Source organism: Cervus canadensis, chromosome 18, assembly GCF_019320065.1.
Source record: "Cervus canadensis isolate Bull #8, Minnesota chromosome 18, ASM1932006v1, whole genome shotgun sequence".
In the NCBI taxonomy this organism is placed as follows: Eukaryota; Metazoa; Chordata; class Mammalia; order Artiodactyla; family Cervidae; genus Cervus; species Cervus canadensis.
The window spans coordinates 8,019,888-8,032,268 of record NC_057403.1 but is presented as its reverse complement, the minus strand read 5'-3'; the positions used below and the strand labels follow the sequence as shown (position 1 = coordinate 8,032,268).

General features: G+C 41.7%; 1 protein-coding gene across 1 annotated transcript; it reads right to left on the bottom strand.

Moving 5' to 3' along the window:
• Positions 1–1,138: 1,138 nt before the first annotated feature.
• On the bottom strand, positions 1,139–2,170 carry LOC122420656 (vomeronasal type-1 receptor 4-like). Its single transcript, XM_043436046.1, has one exon. It carries the CDS (start codon positions 2,168–2,170, stop codon positions 1,139–1,141), a length of 1,032 nt encoding a protein of 343 aa, XP_043291981.1.
• Positions 2,171–12,381: the final 10,211 nt, after the last annotated feature.

Here is a 12,381-nt window from a genome sequence, read left to right as displayed (position 1 = left end):
GCTTTGATGCGTGAGACAGGGCGCTCAGGGCCAGTGCACTGGGATGACCCTGAGAGATGGGATGGGGAGGGGTGTGGGAGGGAGGGTCAGAATGGGGAACACATGTACACCCATGGCTGATTCATGTGAATGTATGGCAAAAACCACCACAATATTGTAAAGTAATTAGCCTCCAATTAAAAAAAAAAGCCGTCATTTAAACTGGAGTAAGAACTTGCTCATGGATTGTTTATACATTTGAGCCCATGGTGCAAATATCTTAGGCACATAAACTATGCCTGGAAAACCTTTACCCTTTATACACTAAAGGAAGGATCACAAGTGGAATTTTATTTATTTAGGCTGTGCTGGGTCTTCTTTGTTGCGTGCGGGCTTTCTCTAGTTGTGGTGGGTGTGGGCTCCTCACTGCAGTGGCTTCCCTTGCAGAGCACAGGCTCTAGGCACACAAGCTCCATAGTTGAGGTGCATGGGCTCAGTTGCCCTGTGGCATGTGGGATCTTCCTGACCCAGGAATCGAACTGGAGTCTCCTGCATTGCCAGCCGGATTCTTTATCACTGAGTCACCAAGGAAGCCCCAAACATACACTACTAAATATAAAATAGGTAACTAATAAGGGCTTCCCAGGGGGCTCAGATGGTAAAGTGTCTTCCTGCAATGTGGGAGACCCGAGTTCAATCCCTGGGTCAGGATGATCCCTTGGAGAAGGAAATGGCAACCCACTCCAGTACTCTTGCCTGGAAAAGTCCATGGATGGAGTAGCCTGCTAGGCTACAGTCCATGGGTTTCAAAGAGTCGGACATGACTGAGCAACTTCACTTTAATAAGGACCTAGTGGAGACTTCTTAGATGGTCCAGTGGTTAAGAGTAAGTCCTTTCTAGGCAGGGAGTATGGGTTCAATCCCTGGTCAGGGAACCAAGTCCCCCATGCCCCGAGGCCTGGTTTACAACAAAAAAGAAGGGACCTACTGAATATCACAGGGAATTCTACTCAATCCTTTAAATGGCCTATATGGGAAAAGAATCTAGAAAAAGTGGATATACATATATATCTACAACTGATTCACTTTGATATACATCTGGAACTAATACAGCATGATAAATCAACTATACCTTGATAAAATTTTAAAAACATACAATTTACATTTTTCTGATAAGATTAGGGGATACTGAGTTCTTCATGTACAGAAAGCAGAGACTGGATACAATGGAGTCACGGCTCATGAGCAGAAAGGGGCTGATAAAGGGAAAACACACAGAAATCAAGGCAGCTGTATTCACCAACCACCAACTGGGGTTATGATTAAGAGCAAGAGTAACATTAAAGATGCAGGACAGGGTGTGGAAACACATGAAGGTGCTCACCAGGAGTAGGATGCTTTGGGTGGCTCTGGACTCAGCGGAGGATCTGGGAGAAACACTAGCCTTGTGAATATACTGGACTCGCCGACTGTGTCTGTACAGGGTGAGAATCATGGAGCCACTGGCCCAGAAGATGAGCACAGAAAATGAAACTTCAGGGAACACTATCAAAGCTACATATATTGAGCCTGAAATGTTCTCAAGATCTGTGGCAGCACAGTACTCTGAATCTCTTGTATTTGTCATGTTTGTGCTGTACCATTTGCCAGAAACATATAATGCATACAGAGGAAAAATGAGATTTACAAACATGCACTGGATCCAGCAGAAGGAAATGGAGAAGGAAATGAACTTTGGGGCTTTGACTTTAAGATTCTTCCAACAGGAGTTCATGGGGCTGATTGTGATGGTCTGAAACAGAGTCAAGAGGCAGGTGATGCCAAAGGACACACTCCTGCCCACTCTCTCAACATACAAAATAAGTTTGCAGGCAAAATCACTAGCAAAGTGTTTCAGCCTCAAAGCTGTAATTGTCTGAGGGACTCCTTTTGAGAGAATGAGCAATATGTTTGCTATAGTCAGGTGCTTACCAATCAAGTCTGTGACCCTCAACCTACACTGAGTGCGGTAAAGAAAGAGGTAATGGTACAGAAGGGAGAAATTGCCCCAGATCCCAAGCACAGTTTGTAAGAAGAAGATTATTCCTATGGCCAGTTGGCTGGAGGCTGTTGTGTCATTCAAGATACTCCCCTTTAAATGATGACAACAGTGACTCCTCAGAGCAGAATGGCTCAGATAAATTTGTGACATCGGGAGCCAACTTTCCTTGTGTGCTTTTGTGAAATTGCCAAGGCTTCTCAAGACAGGAAACGATGATGAGAGACTCAGTATATGTTATGAAAAAGTCAGTAGGAAGGATGAAGTGGTGGTAACCTGGAGGAAGCAATGACAAATGAGAGTAAATTGAAAGAAAGCATACAACAACATTTTAATAAGAAGCTTACTGGAGGAAGAAAAAAATATCTCCATCAGTGCCCTCATCTTAAAACAGGTCAATTCTAAATGCATTCCCTTCTAAATTTTAAATAACATATTGTTTTATTGTATGGACAACAAAGCTCCCACATGATACAGCTAAAACCCAGTGCAGCTAAATAAATAAATATTTAAAAAATATATATACGATAAAGAGCACAGAATATATATGCCATATGTTGAAATAACTTTGCACAGATTAAAATTAGGATTGGTTCTCATCAATACACACACACACACACACATAGATACAACATAGAACCGCACAAGTATCTCCTGAAAACCGCAGAATAAAATAAACAGTGGACAGAGTCTTCAGACAGAAGCTTCGATAAAGAAGTTATTCAGTGGATAAGACATGTGGAAAAATATTCCACATCGTTGGTAATCAGGACAATTAAAATATAACCACTACTTATATGTCATCAAATACCATCAAGAAATCTGAAACAGAAATGACAAAAATGCCAAGTTTTGGCATAGCTGTGGATCAACCAAGAATCTCATACACTGATGGTGGGTGTTCAAATTGGTACGAACATTTTGGAAAACTGTGGTGTCTACTTAGCAGATCTGATGTAATCCTGTTCTGAGAAATCCACTCCTATGAATATACTCAACAGGATTTTGTACATGTATCACCCAAAGATTAGTTATATTAATAAAATTTATATGAGAACCCTAATCATTACTAGCAAAGGAGAAAGGGAAAGATATACCCATTTGAATGCAGAGTTCCAAAGAATAGCAACGAGAGATAAGAAAGCCTTCCTTAGTGATCAGTGCAAAGAAATAGAGGAAAATAATATGATGGAAAAATCTAGAGATCTCTTCAAGAAAATTAGAGATACCAAGGGAACATTTCATGCAAAGATGGGCTCAATAAAGGACAGAAATAGTAGGGACCTAACAGAAGCAGAAGATATTAAGAAGACGTGGCAAGAATACACAGAAGAACTGTACAGAAAAGATCTTCATGACCCCGATAATCACAATCGTGTGATCACTCACCTAGAGCCAGACATCCTGGAATGTGAAGTCAAGTGGGCCTTAGGAAGAATCACTACAAACAAAGCTAGTGGAGGTGACGGAATTCCAGTTGAGCTATTTCAAATCCTGAAAGATGATGCTGTGAAGGTGCTGCACTCAATATGCCAGCAAATTAGGAAAGCTCAGCAGTGGCCACAGGACTGGAAAATGTCAGTTTTCATTCCAATCCTAAAGAAAGGCAATGCCCAAAATGCTCAAACTATTGCACAATTGCACTCATCTCACACACTAGTAAAGTGATGCCTAAAATTCTCCAAGCCAGGCTTCAGCAATACGTGAACCATGAACTTCCAGATGTTCAAGCTGGTTTTAGAAAAGACAGAGGAACCAGAGATCAAATTGCCAACATCTGCTGAATCATCAAAAAAGCAAGAGAGTTCCAGAAATACATCTATTTCTGCCTTATTGACTATGCCAAAGCCATTGACTATGTGGATCACAATAAACTGTGGAAAATTCTGAAAGTGATGGGAATACCAGACCACCTGACCTGCCTCTTGAGAAACCTGTATGCAGTTCAGGAAGCAACAGTTAGAACTGGACATGTAACAACAGACTGGTTCCAAATAGAAAAAGGAGCACGTCAAGGCTGTATATTGTCACCCTGCTTATTTAACTAATATGCAGAGTACATCATCAGAAGTGCTGGGCTGGAGGAAGCACAAGCTGGAATCAAGACTGCTGGGAGAAATATCAATAATCTGAGATATGCAGATGACACCACACTTATGGCAGAAAGTGAAGAAGAACTAAAGAGCCTCTTGACGAAAGTGAAAGAGGAGAGTGAAAAAGTTGGCTTAAAGCTCAACATTCAGAAAACAAAGATCATGGCATCCAGTCCCATCACTTCATGGCAAATAAATGGGGAAACAGTGGAAAGAGTGACGGACTTTATTTTTCTGGGCTCCAAAATCACTGCAGATGGTGATTGCAGCCATGAAATTAAAAGACGTTTACTCCTTGGAAGGAAAGTTATGACCAACCTAGATGGCATATTAAAAAGCAGAGACATTACTTAGTCAACAAAGGTCCATCTCATCAAAGCTATGGTTTTCCAGTGGTCATGTGTGGATGTTAGTTGGACTATAAAGAAAGCTGAGCGCCAAAGAATTGATGCTTTTAACTGTGATGTTGGAGAAGACTGTTGAGCGTCCCTTGGACTGCAAGGAGATCCAACCAGTCCATCTAAAGGAGATCAGTCCTGGGTGTTCATTGGAAGGACTGATGTTGAAGCTGAAACTCCAATACACTGGCCATCTGATGCGAAGAGCTGACTCATTTGAAAAGACCCTGATCCTGGGAAAGATTGAGGGCAGGAGGAGAAGGGGATGACAGAGGATGAGATGGTTGGATGGCATCACCGACTCAATGAACATGGGTTTGGGTGGACTCCGGGAGTTGGTGATGGATAGGGAGGCCTGGCGTGCTCCAGTTCATTCGGTCGTAAAGAGTCGGACACGACTGAGCGACTGAACTGAACTGAATAGCCCCTAACTCTTAATACCCACCTACCCATTTAACAGTTGAATGATCAATTAATCCTTTGATAGTCACACAGTGAAGTCCTATATAGCAATGATACTGAAAAACAGCAATAATATAAAACAATACAGATAAATTCACAAAGATGTAATGGAATGGTAGACAAAAGTCCAAATGAAATATCCTATATGATTTCTTTCATGTGAAGGCCAAGAGAGGCAAAGTGATCTAATATTAAATGTCATAATACTTGTAAATGTATGCCCAATAATCCAGGCCTACCAATATAACTAACAAAGCTATATCCTTGGAAACAGTGAGTAAGAAGGAGCACAGAAGAGTTTCATGGGAATTGAGAACATTCTCTTTCTTGATCTAGTTGTGGTCTCCAGAGGTGCAATCATTCCTGAAATTTCACTGAGCTGCCCACTTATAAACTGCGAACATGTATTTAATTTTTAAAAACACATGTATTATCAAAAAATGTGGAATGAGCTTGTGAAAGGCTGTTTCTGTGAATGTGTCTCATCTGTTGCCAGTGTCTGTGAAGGAGGGGAGCTAAGCCGAGATCATAACTCCGACAATGAAACTTAAGAGAATAGTCACACTGCTGCATACACAGAATCATTGATTTTGTCATAAAATACAGCAGAGCAGTATCCTAAGTCTTCATGTTTTGTGTTGATTTGTTGCCCCATTTGGCATCATATCCATGGTGAAAATAATGTGTACAGAGAGATACGACTTGTGACCACACAATCTTCTCCTAAAGACCAGGAAATATAATGAACAGTAGACATAGTTTTCATACAGGAACTTTGGGAAAGAAGTTACATACTCTCCAGTAGTGCAAAGTGGAGACCCCAATATACTCGGGAGACTGTTGTTTCAAAAAATATTTTATTTATTTCGTCTTATTTATTTGGGTGTCCTAAGTCTTAGTTAATGGCATGTAAACACTTAGTTATGGCACGTAAACTCTCAGTTATGGCATGTGGCTTCTAGTTCCCTGACCAGGGATTGAACCTGGACCTCCCAGCATTGGGAGCACAGCCTTAACCTCTGGACCACAGGGAAGTCCTTTCCTTGGGAGCTTTTGCTTTAAGTTCCAGCCAGCTGGATTCCCTGGGGCTGATCATGGCTGGAGACACTTAAAGGGGAAGGAGTGCCAATGGACCCACACTATTAGTTCTGGGGGCATAGAGAGCACATTTGCATGGCTAAATCCCTGAAGACAAGCTTCAGTTAAAGGCTGCTGTTTTCATGGAGATGCCTTTAAAGGGAATGACCAAAAAGGGACCACAGTCCTGTGCCTGAAGGTCAAATCTGTGAACCTCAACCCTCATTCATTGTAGCAAAGGAAGAGATTTAGGTAAGGAGAGAAAACGCCCAGGATTCCAAGTACAGTCTGAGAGGAGCACACCATTCTTATTGCCAACTCCCTGGAGGCCATTCTGCCAGGTGTTTGATGTTCATAACTGCATGGGGTAGGCACTGACACTGATTTTATTGCAAAGATAAGGAGATCCTAGGTACAGAGAAGTCAAGGGATCTGTCTAAATTCACAAGCTGATTACAGGCTTAGTAGTTGTATGAACCTGGTAGGCTGAGTCCAAGACAGTGTCCAAACCACTGTGATGCACCAACCAAACACATCAGCTCTGTTGCTGAATAATCCAGTCTGAAATTTAGTTTTGTTTTTGTATCATATAGCTTCTTCTATCAGTTCATTTCAGTCACTCAGTCCTGTCCGACTCTTTGCAACCCCATGGGCATCAGCACACCAGGCCTCCCTGTCCAACACCCACTCCCACAGCTTGCTCAAACTCATGTCCATCGAGTTGGTGATGCCATCCTACCATCATCCCCTGTCATCCCTTTTTTCTCCTGCCCTCATTCATTCCCAGCATCAGGGTCTTTTCCAGTGAGTCAGTTCTTCACATCAGGTGGCCATCATATTGGAGTTTATTCCAAAATGTTGATATAATTTTGATTGTAAAAAGTTTCCATAGCTGCATTAATATTTATTCTGTAGGTCAATAACATATCAAGAAGATTCCCTACATTAGGAAATGGCACCGACCCCAGTATTCTTGCCTGGGAAATCTTAGGAACAGAGGAGTCTGTCAAACTACAGTCGATCGGGTTGCAAACTGAGCCTCTAATGTATACAAACAGAGACACACACACAGAAACACACAGAATCCTATAGGAAAGTACCTCCTGTCCATACTGGACATAATGAATGCAACGTTTCCTCAATATAAGTTTTGCAACAGAAAGATGCATTCCCATCATTTCAGGCAAAAATTCACTATGGTATCTGTCAAAAAAAGACTTGGATAACATTACTTTGTTTAAAAAACTATGAACCATGAAATACTACTATACAATAAATGAGTATAGGATAGAAATCAAATAATTATTTTGATGGATCCTTAGGTATTTTTAAAATTGAGGTTAAGTGAGACTACAATATAACAAGAGTTGTGAAGAATATTAACATACTGCTGCTGCTGCTGCTGCTAAGTCGCTTCAGTCGTGTCCGACTCTGTGTGACCCCATAGACAGAAGCCCATCAGGCTCCCCCGTCCCTGGGATTCTCCAGGCAAGAACACTGGAGTGGGTTGCCATTTCCTTCTCCAATGCATGAAAGTGAAAAGTGAAAGGGAAGTCGCTCAGTCGTGTCCGACTCTTAGCGACCCCATGGACTTCAGCCTACCAGGCTCCTCCATCCATGGGATTCTCCAGGCAAGAGTACTGGAGTGGGGTGCCATTGCCCTCTCCGATTAACATACTAGACACATGTAAAAGTATAATCTGGAGAATATTGACTCTTGTGTGTTGCAAAAGTGAAACCATAAAGAAATGAATGTGTGCTTGGAACTGGTGTTAGAGTATTACGAGATTAGACAACATATGAGAAGATACATTTGGTCCTGACAACTATATTCCAAACCTCAGCATTCCAAAGCTGCCTTTTCCTGAAATGCTGCTTCTCTATCTTGAAGAGGGATAGCAATCTCGCCATCGTCATCAGCCCTCAAATGTTTCACAAAAGACACCGTTACTATGTCCAGTAAGCACATTATATGCTTAGGGTTAGATATATATATGATCATTTCTATTCTTCAAATAAAATATTATTCATGGTTTCTGTAGAGGATAAGAAAATTGTTACTTTTCTATCCTAGTCATTATGAAAAACATAAAGGCTTTATGATAACAATTTTAATATAAATTTAAAATTAATCTAGAATTTCTGAAAGGTTACATTAAGCAGATTGAACTTAAAAATACAACCCTTAAGCTCCTTGAAGATGATCTTCTGGCACTTCCCTGGCGGTCCTGTGGCTAACACTCTGCCCTCCCAATGCAGGGAGCCTGGGTGTGATCCCTGGAGAATTTAGATCCCACATGCTGCAACTAAGAGTTCACATGCTGAAACTAAGACAAATACTTTTAAAAATGATCCCTCATTATTATCACTAGGGTTGTTCCTTGAGTCCTTCACAATAAGAGTTTCACAAAATAGCTTTAGGAGCTATCAAGTTCGGTGTTACCTGATGGTAGGAAAGATTGAAGGCCGGAAGAGAAGGGGACAACAGTGGATGAGATGGGTGGATGGCATCAGTGAGTCGATGGTCATGAGTCTGACCAAACTCTGGGAGAGAGTGAAGGTTAGGGAATCCTGGTGTGCTGCAGTCCATGGGGTTGCAAAGAGACAGACCCAACTGAGTGACTGAACAACAAAGATGTTGATCTCACTTTAACTAAGCTCTCTCCTAGGAAATTATTCTGCCTTCCTGACCTGCTTTGCCACTGGATCTGTTCCCACTCTACCCCTCGCCCCCCAGAATGATCCCTTTTCCAGACATGAACACTTACTCAGACCTCCTTCCTTACAGACTCTGCCTTTGAGACTGAAATACAAAGTACTCAACTGCTTCTCATTCCTTCTCATGGGAAGGATGCTGGTCTTATGGTGAAGGTCATGGCAGCCCGGACGTGAGTGGGAGGGAGGCAGTCAGACCCTGAGATATAGGTTTATGAGCTGTGATCTCATCCTCCTTCAGATCTGCAATTATCATTTCACTTGAAGTGGCTATGACAGGGCCAGCTTGAGGAGCTAATGATCTTTCTGAAAAACTTTTCTTGAGTTGCTAATTACCAAAACCAATTGTGAGTCTCCTGTGAGTATCTCCAAAGAGACCACTGATGTGCTTGAGAGAAGCTCATGATTTTTCATGATGAAGGATATTTTGAAATGATTAGCATTTTTATACAACTCTGAAATCTCTTGCCTTTGTAAACAGGTTGTTTGATCTTAGGTTTTCCCCCCAGCCACCACCAAACCACTTAACAAAGTCAGTTGTGAATCTACCAGGGTTTGTTCTGGAAACAAACAAAAAACACCCGATTAAACTTGAGTATGACACAAGAATTTTTCTTGTGTGTGTTCATTTATTTATTTACTTGGCTATACTGGGTCTTAGTTGTGGCACACAAGCTAAGCAGCATGTGGTATCTAGTTCCCTGATCAGGGGTCAAACTTGCACACCCACTGCAAGTTTGTGGGAGGCTTGGAGTCTTAGACACCAGGCCACCATGGAAGTCCCTGTGTGGGACCTTCTTTTGTGTACTCAAAACAGCTCTACCTCTTCTCCTCTTTCTTGTATCTCTGATCCTACACTGGACTACACAGTTTTAGATCCTGGGTGAAGACTTCAGTTCAGTTCAGTTCAGTCACTCAGTCATGTCTGACTCTTTGCAACCACATGGACTGCAGCACGCCAGGCCTCTCTGTCCATCACCAGCTCCTGGAATTTACCCAAACTCATGTCCATTGAGGCGATGATGCCATCCAAACGTCTCATCTTCTGTCTTCCCCTTCTCCTGGCATCAATATTTCCCAACATCAGGGTCTTTTCAAATGAGACAGCTCTTCACAAAAGGTGGCCAAAGTATTGAAGATTCAGCTTCTAAATCAGTGCTTCAAATGAACAGTCAGGACTGATCTCCTAAGGATGGACTGGTTGGATCTCTTTGCAGTCCAAGGGACTCTCAAAGACTTCTCCAACACCACAGTTCAAAGGCATCAATTCTTCAGTGCTCAGGTTTCTTTATGGTCCAACTCTCACATCCATACATGACTACTGGAAAAACCACAGCCTTCACTAGACGGACCTTTGTTGGCAAAGTAATGTCTCTGCTTTTTAATATGCTATCTAGGTTGGTCATAAGTTTCCTTCCAAGGTGTCAGGGAATGTTTGACGGGAGGATTCCTACGTGCTGTCTCTCATGAGTCCTTTGTCCCTCTTCAAGTGGAACAGCATGCTGCTCCCAGGGACTGAGGTCATTGTGTGAGGCAGACTTGGGTCTCCTTTAGTAAACATTCTCTTTAGGACAAAACTGCTTAGTCTCCTTCCCCTTTCTTGAGATATGGATTGTCTCCTGAACTTGTGACTAACATTACCCCTTGGTCCCCTGGTAACAGTTGCTGTACATTTGGTTTTCTGATCTCTGTCATTCCCGAAAGAAGTTTCTTGTACCATAGCTTATATATACTCATAGAAAAATCATTAAAGCACCTTTGCTCCATCAGAGCTTAGGTCCCCGGATCTTTTTTGTCTCTCTCTCTCTTTCTCTCTTTTACTTTCTTATCGTCGACTCCGTACCACCAGGTTCCGGTCCATTAAAGGACCCCAACACAAGGAGTAAGCGTCTTTTAATTTCATGGCTGCTATCACCATCTGTATTGATTTTGGAGCCCCCAAAATAAATTCAGTCACTGTTTCCACTATTTTCCCATCATTTGCCATGAAGTGATGGAACTGGATGCCATGAACTTAGTTTTCGAATGTGAGTTTCAAGCCAACTTTTTCACTCTCCTCTTTCACCTTCATCAAGAAGCTTTTTAGTTCTTCTTTCCTCTCTGCCATAAGGGTGGTGTCATCTGCATATCTGAAGTTACTGATGTTTCTCCCAGAAATCTTGATTCTAGCTTGTGCTTCATCCAGCCCAGCATTTCTCATGATGTATTCTGCATATAAGTTATATAAGCAGGGTAACAATATAAAGCCTTGACATTCTCCTTTTCCTATTTGGAACCAGTCTGTTGTTCCCTGTCCAGTTCTAACTGTTGCATCTTGGTTGTCATATAGTCTTCTCAGGTGGTCTGGTATGCCCATCTCTTTCAGAATTTTCCAGTTTATTGTGATCCACACAGCCGAAGGATTTGGCATAGTCAATAAACTAGAAATAGATGTTTTTCTGGAACTGTCTTGCTTTTTTCGATGATCCAGCGGATGTTGGCAATTTGATCTGGCTCCTCTGCCTTTTCTAAAACCAGCCTGAAAATCTGGGAGTTCATGGTTCACATCTTGTTGAAACCTGGCTTGGAGAATTTTTGAGCATTACTTTACTAGTGTGTGAGATGAGTGGATTTGTGTGGTAGTTTGAGCATTCTCTGGCATTGCCTTTCTTTGGGATTGGAATGAAAACTGACCTTTTCCAGTCCTGTGGCCACTGGTGAATTTTCCAAATTTGCTGGCATACTAAGTGAAGCACTTTTACACCACCATCTTTTAGAATTTGAAATAGCTCAACTAGAATTCCATCACCTCTGCTATCTTTGTTAGTAGTGATGCTTCCTAAGGCCCACTTGACTTCACATTCTAAAATGTCAGGCTCTAGGTGAGTGATCACACCATTGTGATTATCTGGGTCATGAAGATCTTTTTTGTAGAGTTCTTCTGTGTATTCTTGCCACCTCTTCTTAATATCTTCTGCTTCTGTTAGGTCTATACCATTTCTGTCCTTTATTGAGCTCAGGTTTGCATGAAATATTCCCTTGGTATCTCTAATTTTCTTGAAGAGATCTCTAGATTTTTCCATTGTATTATTTTCCTCTATTTCTTTGCACTGATCACTAAGGAAGGCTTTCTTATCTCTCCTTGCTATCCTTTGGAACTCTGCATTCAAATGGGTATATCTTTCCTTTTCTCCTTTGCTTTTCTCTTCTCTTCTTTTCACAGCTATCTGAAAGGCCTCCTCAGACAGCCATTTTGTTTTTTCACAGTTCTTTTTCTTTGGGATGGTCTTGTTCCCTGTCTCCTGTACAATGTCACGAACCTCCGTCCGTAGTTCGTCAGGTTCTCTGTATATCAGATCTAGTCCCTTAAATCTATTTCTCACTCCCACTCTATAATTGTAAGGGATTTGATTTAGGTCATACCTGAATGGTCTAGTGGTTTTCCCTACTTTCTTCAATTTAAGTCTGAATTTGCAATATGGAGTTCATGATCTGAGCCACAGTTGACTCCCGGTCTTGTTTTTGCTGACTGTATAGAGCTTGTCCATCTTTGGCTGCAGAGAATATAACCAATCTGATTTCGGTGTTGACCATCTGGTGATGTCAATGTGTAGAGTCTTGTGTTTTGGAAGAGGGTGTT

What these genes read in the sequence shown, in the direction of transcription:
- LOC122420656 (XM_043436046.1), bottom strand. Translation starts at nt 2,170, where the DNA reads ATGTCACAAATTTATCTGAGCCATTCTGCTCTGAGGAGTCACTGTTGT.